A 15,813-nucleotide genomic window follows, 5' to 3' on the forward strand; every position below is an offset into this window, starting at 1 on the left:
CTTTTGCCAAGCCCGGGTTGCCAAGAAGACAATGTGTTGAGGTCTTCTTGCAATGACATAGAATCAGTTTGTGAATGTATGGATTTATAAATAATACAATCATCCGCAAATAAGCGGGTGGTACACTGGAGTTCATCAGGCAAGTCATTGATATAGGCAAGGAACATCAGCGGGCCTAAAACAGTGCCCTGGGGTACCCCGGACTCAACACTGACCCATTTAGAATGTTCCCCACCGATAATGACTCGCTGACTACGTCCAGTAAGAAAGGCAGATAACCACATGTTCAGCTTACCACTTATGCCATAATGGGATAATTTGAGTAACAATCTGTTGTGCGGAACGACATCAAATGCCTTCGAAAAATCCATTATGACGGCATCTGTTTGAACACGATTATTGTGTGATAAACTGAGATCATGTATAGTTTGAATTAATTGAGTCTCACATGAGTGCTTTTGTCTGAAACCGTGTTGTTGGTCAGTTAATATATGACGCTTATCAAAGTAATTCATTATGTGAGAATGTATGACATGTTCAAGAACTTTTGAACACACTGATGTGAGCGACACAGGCCTGTAATTTCTTAACTGTAATAAAAAGTTACCCCGGTATTAATGCAACGTTTAAAGCTGTAAATGTGTTTGATAAAAGCATTTGATCTTTTTTTCCTTCCTTTTTCTAAATTAAATTATTTATTTTTTTTTGCAAAAAAAAGAAAAATAATTTGGTTAGGCCTTTAGTATCTGCCACTGAGTATCTGCCACTGATCTCTATCACATCAGTGGTATCTGCTATGAAATCGAATCGCCCAGCCATGATAAATCGGCCTTTCATAACAAAACATCGCCCAAGCTGAGCGAATACTGCGAATTGGGCAAAATGGCGTCGTTGTTGATCAGAGCTGCTGCAAATGCTGCATTTAGATCAAGTGTACAAGCATCGAAAATTCCATTAACTGTTAATTCAATAAGATCAGTGTCTACTTCAGGGTGTAAGCTATCTGCCGATAGCTCTAAAGATTCGCAATTAGAGACAATTAAAGAGAAACCGGTAGGTCTAAATTGTGTCGAATACAAGAAAAGTCTTCCAAATTTTGCACCCGTAAGTCTAGAACGCTTGCTGTTCGTATCTCATGGCTGGGATAGAAAATAAACATTGGCAAGATATGATATCCAGGCCCTATTCTGCCATGTTTGGCTGAGTAACGGTACATTAACATGGTATTTTGTGCTAGATCACTGAGATGTAATTAGTCAGGCTGTCAGGACTAGTCAGGATTATGCACTTGACTTTCAGTTTCTCACGCGTTTGAACGGGAATTGGATTGCGTACTTTTTCGATGTCTAGTGAGCAAATTTCTTCAATATTTTGAGAAAATGATGTCAAATTTTCTATTCTATATTGTTTGGTAATAATGTCTTTTGCCAATAGTATGTTTAAAGTTGTAATTTTGTGTTTTTGATCGCAAAGATCGGATATTTTCGCTTCGATTCAATTCTGAACCCTTCGCAAGGGTGCCGATTTCGCATAACTTTGACGATAATTTTGCCTTTTGGACACTAAAATGCATTCGATCCTTAATTTTGTTTCAACCGAGTCTTAAATTAGCAAGCACAATAAGGTTGGATACATTGATAAAAATTTTAAGATTTTTTTTCAAGTTTCTAACCGGCGCAAATCGTTAAGTGTGTATTTCCCATTGACATCCAAAATGGCGTAAGCCAGTCCTTAATATACATAGGTACGGCGTATATAGGACTGGCAAGCAAGTCTAGTCAGGACAGGATTTCAGAATACATACATTGTAGCCTTTCACTTTGTAGGTATATCATATATGCCAGGTGAATTTAAATTTGCCATCAAACTGCATCATTTTATATATCAAATTAAAACCCTTGAGTAAAGAAAGCCAAAACTGAAAACCTTTTTGTCATAGCATTTTCCGTGGCAAAGTTACATCTTTTCAAAGATCGACTTTCATCAAAAAGATTCTGCTAGCAAAATTCCCCAAAACAGCATTACGGGGGTGTTTCTAGATCTTAGTCTCATGATGATAGCAGCTTTTTTTAATAGAACTGCTATCAAAATCCCTCTAAAATTCCATGTGTGAGTGTCTCATCACCATAAAAATCATATATTTGGGTCAAGTGAAGTATAGAAAACATATTTATGTAGGTTTCCTTGACCGACCTGCTCTTGAAAAAAATTGAAATTTCTATGTAAATATGTATTGTATTTGGTCCCCGGTCTAGGCGAATTTCGCTGACTAGCAAATGTGTTAAGGGGGTACTACACCCCTCGATAAATTTGTGTCTATTTTTGCAATTTTCTCAAAAACTAATAACACAGTGGTAACAAAAGTTAGGCCTATTATAGGGGCAAGGAATCCAATTACTACATTGGAATTTCAGTGACTCAAGACAAGCGGTTCGTTATTTATGATAAGAAATAAGGTACCGCTAGGATGTACCTCATTTCCTATCATATATACTGAACGGCTTGTCTTGAGTCACTGGAATTTCAGTGTAGTAATTGGATTCCTTGCCCCAATAATATACCTAACTTTTGTTACCAGTGTGTTTTAATTTTGTGAGAAAAATGCAAAAATAGTCACAAATTTACCACAAGGGTGTAGTACCCCCTTAAAACTAAGGTTTGCCTGGCATACCTAATACATGGATCGAATCCATGGCATGGGTTTCTACAGTCACCCATTCACTCGGTCGGACATCCGGGAACATTGTCCCCTTTGCACAAGTGCGCGCATAGCAACCAGCTCGAGAAAGGGGAACTGCACATGCGCACACTGGTTTTACAAGCGTAAGGCTATTTCCCCTTTGTGACGTCAGCCCGACCAAGAGAATGGAAAACAGGGTACTGAAAACCAGTACACTATGTTCATGGACCATGAGTTAGTTTGTTTACATTGCAGTAATTCCCTCAGAATAGTCAATACAGATTCCAAACAGATAACTTACCTCAAATCAGTTTTAGTTGCCCTTAATAACTCCAAATTGACATGACATTTTTATTTGCTCAATTTCATACCAAAATCAAGGAAAACATGGTTTTGTTATTGCAAAATAACATAGAAACCACACAGGGTTAAATATCTGGTTACTGCAGTAGCAGTAGGCCACTTGAGGTAATCAATATTGGTACTTGAATGGCGTGACTCAGTGACTTTCTGCTCATTGTAAGACAGATAGTGTTGTAAACTTGATTGCATAACATTACAATTGCCAACTGATATCCTTTGTATTTGAGTTGTCATTTGATGGTATTAGAACTGTCATAATGGATGTAAACATTAAAAAATGTCAACAAAACATGCTGCTGCAGAACTCTATCATCACCGACCTCTGTGTGTGTGTCTGAGGGCCGATGACCGGGCCGATGACACACATTCGATGGGTGTAATTTCAGAACCGGGTAGAGACGTTCGCTTTTCGTATCTCTTTGCTTGTTGAGAAAATTTAGACTCGCTTGCCAGTCCTATGTATATACGCCGTGCCTATTACGCCATTTTGGATGTCAATTGGAAATACACACTTAACAATTTGCGCAGGTCAGAAATTTGAAAATAAATCTTTACAATGTCATCAATGTATTGGTACCCACCTTATTGTGCTTGCTAATGAAAGACTCGGTTGAAACAAAATTAAGGATCAAATTTTAGTGTTCAAAAAGGTAAAACTATCGTCAAATTTCTGCCGAATTCTGCACCCTTGCGAAGGTTTTAGAATTCAAATCGGGAATAAAAATATCCGATCTTTGCGATCAAAAACACAAAATTACAACTTTAAACATACTATTGGCAAAAGACATAAATGCCAAACAATATAGAATAGAACATTCGATGTCAACTTCTCAAAATATTTGAGAAATAAGCTTACCAAACATTGAGAAACTACGCAATCCAATTCCCATTCAAATGCTTGGGAAACTGAAAGTGCATAATCCCGGCCAAGAAAATTAACTTTAGACAACATGAAGAGGACATTCGGGCCCTACTCTACCATGTCCAAGTAACGATACATGTCATGAACATGGCCTTTTGTGCCTAGATGTGTGTAAAGCTGAGTTTATACAATGTAGGCAGGTGCGGACATCCATAGCCCTAGAACTCTGGCCATAGTATCCGTTTTTACTTCCACTAGGGCCAGAGGCACTTACATTGAAAAAATTGTTGGACATACTTGAACGATCCAGTACAAAAAATGAAAGCATTTCAATGCTTGATCGAACCAATACTATGTGTGTCAGGACACTAATTTTAAACATGATAAAACCCACTTGAGAACACACAATCGCCGGTCATTTCTAAAGATGCATTTATACTCAATCGCTTTTGCAGAAACCTGAATCACATGCATGATCAGTGTACTAAATCTCTGTGGTATTTGCCTGCTGAGCATGCGCATGATTCGCTGTTTTTCAAAAGCGACACCCTCTGTCGGTCAATGTTCTCTAGAATTGCACACATAACTTGTGCAGTTAACGACAATGATTTAGTCTGATGATGAGTAACCCATGGGTATAAACACAGCTTTACACAATGACTAATTTACATAGGCACAAAAGACTGTGTTCATGTACCGTTACTCAGCCAAACATGGCAGAGTAGGTCCCGGATGTTCGGTACATGTTCCTGATGATTTTAAGCTTCCTTACAAAAGGAACATATTTGCAGATTGTTATTTTCATGGTAGCTGCTTGGAATGTGAACAGTAAATTTATCAAAGGAAAAACTGAACTATGTACTTATGGCCCCTGAACATGTTTAAAACAAAACTGTCAAAAGGTTGCATAGGAGGTTTTGCTTTAAACATGTTCAGGGGCTAATGACACATTCCTGCCAAACGACGTAATGTGAAGTAAACTTTTGCCGACATTGATGTTTGCCACCATAACATGTTTCTCCACATTTTTCAAATCATTGTTATGTGGTAACATTCAATTAAATATTAAAATATTTATTTTGCCAAATAATAATCCAAGAATTCAGTGGTAAAATTTGAACTTCTCTTAAATCTCTTTGTATTTTTATTATTATCAGGTTGATATAAGTGCAGTGACTGGTGTCCCTGATGAGCACATCCACACAAGGCGTGTGCGTATCTTTGTGCCAGCCAAGAATCCTATGCAGTCGGGAACCAATGCTACTCGTAAATGGCAGTTAGAATTTGAAACAAGAGAGAGGTGGGAGAATCCACTCATGGGATGGGGATCAACGTAAGTATAGATGCCACTTTCCAGTGAATACGAAAATTAGGGGGTTTTTTGCCCCAAATTTCTGGGGGTTTTTTGTTAAAAAAAAGAAAGAATTTTTTGTAAATATTTCCCCTAAATTTCCCCCATTTAGGTCATACTCACAGCCTTTATAAACCCTAACCCATCCTCCAAACCTTAACCACACCTTAACCTTAGCCTAAGTAACCTTTATCCCAACCCAAAAAATTGCTCTACAGTTTGTCCACTCTGAGGTACAAATAATTTGTTTTCAAAGTTTTTGGCGACTTTGGAGAACCACTGGACTGGACCTATTCTGAAGTGCTAGGATCATAAGGATCATTCACAGTTAATTTTTAAAAAAAATTGAAAAAAATTACCAAAAAATTACAGTTTGTTATTTTTAATAAGCAAACCATTAACCAATATTTACCTCTTCATGTAGCACATATTATAAATGCATGGAAAACCAGTGCATCTATAATATGTGATACATGAAGAGGTAAACACTAGTTAATGGTTTACATATTAAGGATAACAAACTGTAATTTTTTCATAATTTTTTTTTCAATTTTTTTTCAAATTACCTGTGAATGATCCTAGCACTTCAGAATAGGTCCAGTGGTTCTCTAAAGATGCCAAAAACTTTGAAATTTTTTTTTTTAAATTAAAAAAAAATTAATTAAAAAAAAAAAAATTACATTTTTTCCAACCTTGAATAACAAGTAATTTAGGGTCTATAACTTCTTCTTTTTTCCAAAGTTTTGTTTTGCTTCTCGCTTCACTCTAATTAGACACCGACCTTAGTTCCAAAGGTTGGCAAGTATGCGCCGATACCGTGAGCGCGTGCTTCGCGCACCGTGTACAGATTTTTATTTTTACAATGTTGGCAGGTATGCGCATGTATACAGCGCGTTAACAGTGTGTAGTGCTGCGTCTCTGCTGCAGGTATGTGTGCCTTCAAAGTCGGCACAATGCGTGCATCCGCGTCGGTACTTTGTACTTCACAGAGTAGACTGACTGTAACCTAGGGATATTGCAAAAATATTGCCTGGGAAAAATGGTTTAATTAAAAATACTTTTGGTGATTTTTCAAATTTTTTAAGTGGATTTAGACAGCCCATGGACCTGTTTTGGTGTTCTAGGATCTTTTAAAAAAAAATTTAAAAAGTTAAGAAAAATTTACAATTTGTTATCTTTAGTGTGCTATTTAAACTATAATTTTAGCCTACACAAGTACTTGGTAATAAAAGCCAATTTTAGTTTTATCCACAGAATTAGAGAAGAAGAATCAGGATTTGATCGCCAACTTTATACAGGCATGGAGCAAAAATTGGGGTTATTCGGTTTCCCTCAGAATGTGCTCGAGGCATTTGTTGTCATGCAATCGCGACATGGATGATAGGCGTATTTGAGAGACGTACTTGATGCGACCTGCACGCGAGTACTAAGACGCTTCAGATGAGACGCAGAATTGTTTTATGTTTGTCTCTGCGCACCGTCGGCAAGGGCCCGAATACCCCCAATTTTCTCCCCATAGCTGACGGCGCAATTGTACATCGCAGTATACATGGTATAGGGAGTCCCGGTTCTCCTTCTCTAATTCTGTGGTATCATCTCATCCCCTACCCCTAGTAGCCCCACCCATATTTCAAACGCTAGACTACCCCTGCTTGTAATTGCAAATTTGTTGCAAATCTTATAAGATCAACATTCACATGTTTATTGTTCAGACTTTGTATTTAAAAAAAATATTTTTACAAGTTTGATATTTTGATTCTTGAATAGCAATCATAGCAATGTAATTTGAGAGTGAAATTGACACATGTTTCTTCCTCTTGTTTTCATCACCAGGGGGATCCACTGTCAAATACATCTGTTACTTTTGACAGCAAAGAAGATGCTATTAGGTTTGCTGAGAAAAATGGTGAGTTGATAGTCTATTACATGTACATGTAGGCAAGGCATTAGCCAGAAGGGTGTCCAGGTGTCATTTGGACACCCTGTTTTCAATTTGGACACCCTAAAATTCTGACTTATAGGAATAGGAAGTGGACACCCTGATTTTGTAGAATAAGGTATTTTTTACCATTTTGGACACCCTAAAGACCCCCCTGTGGCTAATGCCTTGCATGGCATGTAGGTAAAACTGCAGGAACTGCAGGGATTTAAAAAAAAAATTTGATAAATAAAAGATTGTGTGTTTTGAGTATCTAGGGCAATGTGTGTCGGTGTACCTGCAAAGAAGGACACACACAAAGACTTTTCACATTTAAACCATGGACCTACCTACAAACGAGCAATGGTCTTGGTTCAGGAAGGTCTGCCGTCAAATCGCAATTGTGGTTGGTAGGCAAATTTCAAACTGTATATCATTAGACAGTAAAACATGGGTATTAAAAATGCAGAAACAGAAAATTTTCATGCCTGTTTAGCTATCAAAATGAGGTTTCAAAAAACATTTAATCGACATACCAATACCAAAATGTTGTGTGTATATCTACCTGTGGTACACACACAAAATTCACCATTTTGGTGATGCAATGTCAATTAAAAGTTGTTTTAGATGTCTTCGTTTTGATAGCAAAACAGGTATCAAAATTTGTGTGTGTAGAAAGTGTGTTTCTGCAGATTTCCTAGTTTTTAAAACCCTGGGTTTTCCCCCTCAAAATCTGTTTTTCCTTGCTTTTTAGCAGATGTGGAGAGTTCCTAGACCTAGAGACAAATGTTAGGCTCATTTGTGTTTGAATTTTTAAAACATATTGGAAAACATTAACAAAACATCATAAAATTGTATCCAAAAATGGTTTAGTGGTAATATGTGTTCACTTCATTATCAATTATTATTATTAAATCTGTCACATTCATCATTTTTCATTGGAGACTGGGGTAAATAAGATAATTACTAAAAAAGCATTCCAACATATTTTTTAACCCAGGTTTAGAAAACTATCAAGAGACATTCAACTTTTGACTAATCAACCTACAATCTTGGAAATAAGTCTTGGAACGCTCCCTCCCTTGTGTAATGTTGAGAAATGCCAATGTCTTCAGTGGCACTTTCCCAATATGTTCCAACATTGATTGATGAGGAGAGGGGAAGGGTAAATCATTGTTGTAAATGTCATATTTGTTCACAAACACAATATATGACATTTCCATGATGAAAAGAAATTCTGCACAGAATTTTGACAGAGTGTGCCAAGCATTCCAAGTACTTGTTTCAAGATTGTAGATATTTTTGTTGAGAATCTTGGGATGCTTTTACCGTTATACCCACCTTGTGTGAGGACGGAACATATATTTGTGGGGTTTGGATTTTATGTATTGCTTAACTCTGCACGTGGGTGTCGACTGCAGAAAAATTTGTTTTAATTCAAAAATTTCAGAACTGTAAATTTGGAATCAGTGTGAAAATTTGCAATAAAATGAGTACAAACAGGTTAATATTAGTACAGTGGTTCCTAAGATAGCTCATGATATTTTGAGAAAATATCTCAAAACTTGGGACATTTTATGTTGAGGCCTATGCAGTTTAGATAAGACAGAATATACTTTGGTCATCATACTAAATTTAAATGTTCTTTTGGTATTTTCCCCAACAGGATGGTGGTTTGAAGTAGATGAAAGACAGGAACCAAACAAGCAGAAACCCAAATCATATGGAGCTAACTTCTCATGGAGCAAGAAAACCAGAGTGTCTACTAAATAACAGTTCATTTCACTGTGCAATCGTTATTTTAGTTTTAGTCACAGTTTTCTTTGACATTGTAAATGTGTGTACAGTTTGAATCACATAGACTGGATTGTCATTATTTTATTTTGACATTGAAAAAAAAACCAGAGAGATTTTAAAACATATTTCTTATATAGTTTGATCAAAGATAATGGGCAAACTTTGACAATATTTTAGTGATATGTGTGTATCACAAAGTAGCTTATGTGATGTTGAGGCCCCGGTTGAAGCACCTTCTTGAGATGGCACAAGCAGACGTGGCAACAACCTCATAGTTTGTCTTTTCTGATTGGCTGAACATCATCTCGGTAAAAAAAAGAGGTAAAATTTTGCTGTCAATCAAGTGCTGGGCTTCAGCGCATGCAGCGGTTGATGGACAGCCATGCGGTGATATATGAGAGGTTTTAATAACACTGCACACCAGTCTTGTAAGGAAGCCTATTATCTCTGATCAAAAATACTGTAGGATTAAATGCATGACCATTCAGGAGTGACCCCCCCAAATATTCATGACAAAAGTTAGACCTTATTTTTTTTGTGCATATGTTCAGTTCATATGAAGACTTGTGGAAGAAGTTCCTACATGCAAAAGTCTTTTAGTTCAAATGGTCATATTATTTCAAAGTACAAGCTGTGGGTCAGATGTTTGTGACCTAAAGAAAAGATTGAACCGTTTTATTCCTATTGACACTGCCTCCACATTTCAATTCAGCAGGCATGCATCTGAAATATTTACAGCTTTTATGAAGACATCTATATTGCACATTCATAATGGACAATCTTTTTATCTTTGTAATTGTACATGTCATCACATCCGAGCTGCCCAGTCTTCAAATTAATTTTTTACTTTGGGGTGCACTTTTGCAACACATTTTGAAAGTTGTGGTGCAATTACATCTGACGCAACAGAAGTGCAGTCTAAGACAATCAACACATGAAGTCAGTACAATATGGTATTGCAATGCACCACACTTTTAAAGTTGTATTGCAACAGACGAATTTTGGGGTGCAAATTGAACTGCGATAGGGCTTATTTCAAACGCTGGAGCTGCCTGCTGGTAAGAAGTTATTAACTACTGTAAAAGTAGAAATTTTCGCGAGGTTTTTATTTTTCGCGAATTTCGCGAGTGGACATAAAATCGCGAAAATAAAAACTCGCGAAAATAACCTTTTGCATTAGGTTTCTATCGTATCAATATAAAAACCGCGAAATTTAATTCTCGCGCAATTGATAAAATCTTCAAAATCGCGAAAATATCTTCTTGCGAAAATATTGACTTTTACAGTATGTCAACTTACTAAATTGAACATTTGTTACACAATCACACACAAGAAATTCAAATTCAGTTGAGTGTAATAGAACTTGTGTGTAAATTCAAGTGACCTGAATTTGCATAATAGTTTATTTAATAGATATGAATTTAACATAAAAGCTTCTCCAAGTGAGACTGCAATAAATATACATACCAATATTTGAAGACTTGTTGTAATTTGTATTATTGTGGTGCTCATTTTGAAAGAGGGATAGAGGGCAGTATGTAGAATATTATCATGAAGGAATTTACTATCAGCAATAGATTAAAGGAGTATTTCGTGATCCTAGCATCCTCTTTTTATGACATTTTTCAGTAGATATTCACAAAAGCTTATTCCCATAATTTTAGTTGATTCCGATTTTGTGTTTGAGAGTTATGCATGATTATGGGTATTTCACTGCTCCATAGACTATGTGTCGTAATTTCGTGCTGGTATACCAGAACGAAATTCAAATTTCACATTATTTTTGCTAAATGATTTAATCTGCAAGAAATTTTTGTACATAGGCATTATGTAGCCAGAGGTTTCCAGTGGTATAAAAATTACAACTTTTTTTTTTGGAAAAGTGGGGGGATGATGCTGTGGATCACGAAATGCCCTTTTAAATGCTGCTTTACCAGTACATCAGTTAAATTTAGGGAACATTAAAAAAACAAATCAATGAGGCCTTATAAAAGTAACTAGTTTTACATTATAGTTGACACTCTACCCAGGCATGAGACTGCACCTTCCTAAAAATAACTGAAAAAACTGAAAATGTGCGTGAAATTGGGCAAAAAGTACCAAAAACGGGCTGAAATTAAATAAAGTTTAACTATAAAAAAAACTGAATTCAGTTTTTAAACTGAAAATTCTCATGCCTGACTCTACCTCCTGGTCTCCAGTGGGTCAAAATAATGTTGGATGTTATTGAGAACATAGGAAAAACAATCAACATTTATAAGCCCCTCTCTAATGAAACAAGTTTTGGTCATAAGGAGAAAATCTTTTGGGTTGTTCCCTTACCAGCCACTTGTGTCTCAAAATCAAATTTAACAACAAACAACCCATTTGGCTTGATTGCAAATGCATATTAATGGAAGGGGTGACATCAAAACAGATTTTTTTGGGGGAAAAGTAAAAGGTGCATGACCTTCAGTTCATTAGATTTATAAAGTATGTATTATATAGCAAATTAAAAAAAAAATCAAAATTATTTGATATCATCAGGACATTCCTCATATTCAGAATGTAATTTGGTGGGTCTGATGTGCTCTCAGGTCCCACAAAAATTACTGTGCAAAGCCGGGTGACTGAGCTTGGAAATCTGTGGAGGTACAAAGTATACGGGGTACCAAATCAGTTCCTATAACCATGGTCATAGATTTTCTTCCTAGTGTAAGAGACTTATTTCATTCTCTTATACACTTTCACATTTGCGATCCTATACTTTAACCATTGTCATAGGAACCGATTGGGTCCCAAAATATAACTGATCTGTGAAGTAGACACCAAAAAATAACAGCACAACAAGTGACATTTTAGTATCTAGAACATAGACAAATTTAATTCTTTTTCTTCTCTTCTAGCTATTGACTTTATATGGCAATCAGATAGTAACGCAATTTAAAGAACCTGGGGGAAATTGCTACAAGGATAAAAAGATACTTCCCAACAGTCCTACTATGTAACTATTATCAGGTATTGCCGCTAAAATTCAGTGTAAAGTTTGTCAACTTTCAAAAATAATACTCACTGAAAATTGTCGGTGTCTTGGCTGCAAATGATACCAGTGGTTTTTGTTTTACTTTTTGAGCATTTTCATGCTTTTTCGTGTTTTACATTAGGGTAATATTTCAATTTGCAAATAAATTACTTGTACATGGGGTGGTGGTTGCCAAATTGCATTCAGAGGTGATACCATGCTTGTGCATGAACTTTCAGAACAGACCCTTTTCCAGAACTTAATACCCTAAACAACACATTTTGGTCATGGGCACTACCTAAACAGAGAAAAACTGTCATTATTTGCCCTTTTTTTTTTATTCGTTTCATAATCCATTTCCTTTCAACTATACCTATATATAATTTTTGATGTTTTTGACACCATAAATGATGTACTTTTTGCATGTTTGAGGTCCTGTGAAACATATATTTCTGAAACCCTTAACGATGTTTATACATGCATACATCGCTTGCCCTTGAAAAACTATACCCATTTTACCCGCTACCAACAAAACCAACATCAGTCGGCATTGAAGACTAGTGGGTGCTGGTCGCAGTCCACCAACCTACACAATGTAAGTTGTGAGACCGTTGTTTAAATTTGTACTTTCTCGATATACCCGTTTTACTCGTTTATTTTGTACCAGCATGATATCCACCTCGAAACAAGTGCCCCCCAGCCACCATCCAGCCAAGGATTTACTTTACACCTCAGAGATGGTAGGTCATGATTTTAAAATAACAACTTGATTGGGATATTCCATTTCAAAACCATACTATCCCTGTAGAAGATTTTAAAAATATCTTCCACAGGGGGAGTATGAATTTCAAATGGAATGAATACATTAGCAGCTCCATTTGAAACTCACCCTCCATCAGGGAAGATTCAGGTTGAATCTTTCTCAGAGGGTGTATGAAATTCAAATGGAGCTGCCTAATGTGCTCATTCCATCTGAAATTCATACTCCCCTGTGGCAGATTCCAAAATCTTCCACAGGGGTAGTGTGGATTTTAAATGGAATAGCTCAGCCCATTGATGACAAATCTTGGCTCAGAAGCTGAGCTAGTCTTGTTGTACAAAATTAAGTTGAATATTGTTTTTAAAATCGACTACTAATATTGTCCACTTGGCTCCCTTAAAAGTGTGTTGCCAATGTGTCCTCCAGTGCACCTTGTATTATATAGCGTGCATTAACTCAAAAGAACTGGCATGTTTATATGGGCCTTTTCACCGTAAAGTACTGATATAGGGTTTAAACAGTTATTTCAATAGTTGTATTACATAATTTACATTGGTGCTAAAAGTTGGATGTTGAAACCTTAGAACGGTTTCAATATCCAACTTGAATTTTGAAAAAAATGTTCCATACAGTAAGTATTGGAAAATAAGAGGTGGCACACTGGGGTATTCCAGTAGAAACTCATACACCCCCTATTGAAGACATGACCTTAATCTCCTACACAGGAGAGTGAATATCAAATTAGACTACCTGAATAGGTGACTCCATTTGAAATTTACACACCCTGAGTGGGAGATTAAGATCATGTCTTCCATAGGGTGTATGGATTTCAATTGGGATAGCCAATTGACACAAAGCAAGGAACAAGAGTAACGGACGGGTGTAACAATTGACATTCAAAATGTAAAAAGGCTATTTTTCAAACAGTTCACCTGTACACAGTCTGTTATTTTCATACACGTAGCCTAGCACACAGTGATGCATGATAATCAAGTAATGGTGCATTTAGATCTATTCCAGGCTCAAGAGTCTACAATTGATAACGGTCGAAAATGAATGTCAAGTGTTACACTTGTTATAAATTTACAACCAAAAATGTCATTTATAACTCAAAAGACCGACAAAGGAAGGAAGCCAAATAGACTTTATACTGCCCATTTTAAATTTCATAGCCAGAACCACAAATAAAGTTGAGAGCAATGTTCTCTTTACGGATGTTGTTGAACCAATTTGACCAATTATTGAGATCATTGTGAGGTTAAAACTTGTGATTGTCTTTTTCTACCAACAAAGTTGAGTCTGCTGTTACAAACAACAGAATATAAAAAAGATGTAAAGCGTCTATTGGTGACATCCCTTCATCCATTTACCAACACTGACAGCTTGTTTTGCTTGGTCTCGTCACACTAGGGGGCTATCATTTTCTTTGGAAGAGTAGGGGCCCAAATATACCGGGGGTCATAATTTTTTGGAAAGAAAAATAGGGGGTTCATACAATTTTTGATGACCAAAATGTAGGGAGTCATAAGATGACCACAGCTAGTGTGTTTATTTTATTCAATTTTAGCTTGTTTAGGTGGTAAGGTGTATCGGTGGTGGGGGGTCATAACATTTTTGTTGCTGAAATAAGGGGGTATCAATTTTATTGACGCCGACTTTTTGTAAATTTGGGAGCCCCTTCCGAAGAAAATGATAGCCCCTTGTATTAAATGCTTACAACAATACATTATATCATTCATGCAGCTAACGCTACTATAGAAGTATCCTGAAATATATAGATATAAATGACTTAAAACTACAAAAGTATAAAATTCTATTAAAGCTTTTACACCACTCTACAAGTAATAATATCACATTAAGGAATATACATAAAGTATTGCACAACATTTAAAACTATACACTGCAAATGTGGAATTTCCCATATAGCCCAACATGAACCCTACACAAACTTGAGTTTTCTCAAACTTTGTGAGAAGAATTTGATCATTGACCAATTTATAAGGAGCCTACGAGACTGATCAAGTCTAAGGCTAAACAGGCAGTGGCGTAACTAGGGGGGCAACATGCCACAAGCACCTCCCTTAGGGGGGCGCCAAATTGACCCAATTCAGCATCGATTCTGCGCCCCTCCAAGCGATGAAAGTCAAAATTTTCAAAAATTGGCCGCGTCTATGATATTCTTGTGGGGGCGATCAATTTTGTTTCTTGCCCGGCTGCTACCAACCCTAGTTCCGACACTGTAAACAGGGCCTGACATGATGATCACAGTCTCATCCTTGCTGATGAAAGATGGACTTCCAGATCTGTAAATTTCAAGCTTGGAATAATTTCTTTGTGTTTGGATCAAAAGTTTTTTAAACTTCAATCATTAAAATTATAATATTCTATCATGGCTTCCATGAGTTTTACATGGATCCTATCGATTCCTCATAAATCTATAAATAATTTGGCAAGTAATCACAATTAATTGACTTACTTTACAAAGACGAGCACCATGCAGATTAAGAGTACAAAATACAGCACAGGGAGGTTACATTATAAAATTCATATTATGATATATACCGGTACTTATTTATATGGATAACATCATCAACAACAACAACAAAAAAGAAGGAAAGAAAACCCCTAAAAAACAGCAGTAGCACAGGAAGTTCCTCTCGCTACTAAAATGTTTTGCCAAATTCCTTTTACAAATTAATACCATGTATTTGATCATATCTAATGTACAATGATGAGTCGCCATTCAGAGCAAAACTGATCTGATTATTCAGTAAGCAATGTTTGTTGTATCTGATCCAGAAATGCACTTTATATGTGTACGTTTCAGCAAACACTGTTGCCTTTGTCAACACTTATGCTGGAAATCTCTCTAGCATTGGTTGTCAGTCACTCCTCTTTAAGTGTTGACAAAGGCAACATCATTTGCTGAAACGTACCCAAGTAAGCAGGCCTCGAAATAAGGAGGGCCCAAGGACCCTCGGCCCCTGAAAATCAGTGAGGGCCCGCAAAAGATACATCCGGCGGGCCCGAATGGCCCACAAAAAATTTACCATTTTTCTCACTTTTTTGTGGAGTTCATAG

The 15,813-nt window shown here is 36.5% G+C and overlaps 1 protein-coding gene across 1 annotated transcript; it reads left to right on the forward strand.

Moving 5' to 3' along the window:
- Positions 1-873: 873 nt before the first annotated feature.
- Positions 874-10,443, forward strand: LOC140159035 (NADH dehydrogenase [ubiquinone] iron-sulfur protein 4, mitochondrial-like). The gene is made up of 4 exons (XM_072182361.1): positions 874-1,053; positions 5,063-5,238; positions 7,089-7,162; positions 8,841-10,443. Exons 1-4 carry the CDS (start codon positions 883-885, stop codon positions 8,945-8,947), a joined length of 528 nt encoding a protein of 175 aa, XP_072038462.1. The 5' UTR covers positions 874-882; the 3' UTR covers positions 8,948-10,443.
- The last annotated feature ends 5,370 nt before the right edge of the window (positions 10,444-15,813 follow it).

Source organism: Amphiura filiformis, chromosome 8 (assembly GCF_039555335.1).
Source record: "Amphiura filiformis chromosome 8, Afil_fr2py, whole genome shotgun sequence".
NCBI lineage: Eukaryota > Metazoa > Echinodermata > Ophiuroidea > Amphilepidida > Amphiuridae > Amphiura > Amphiura filiformis.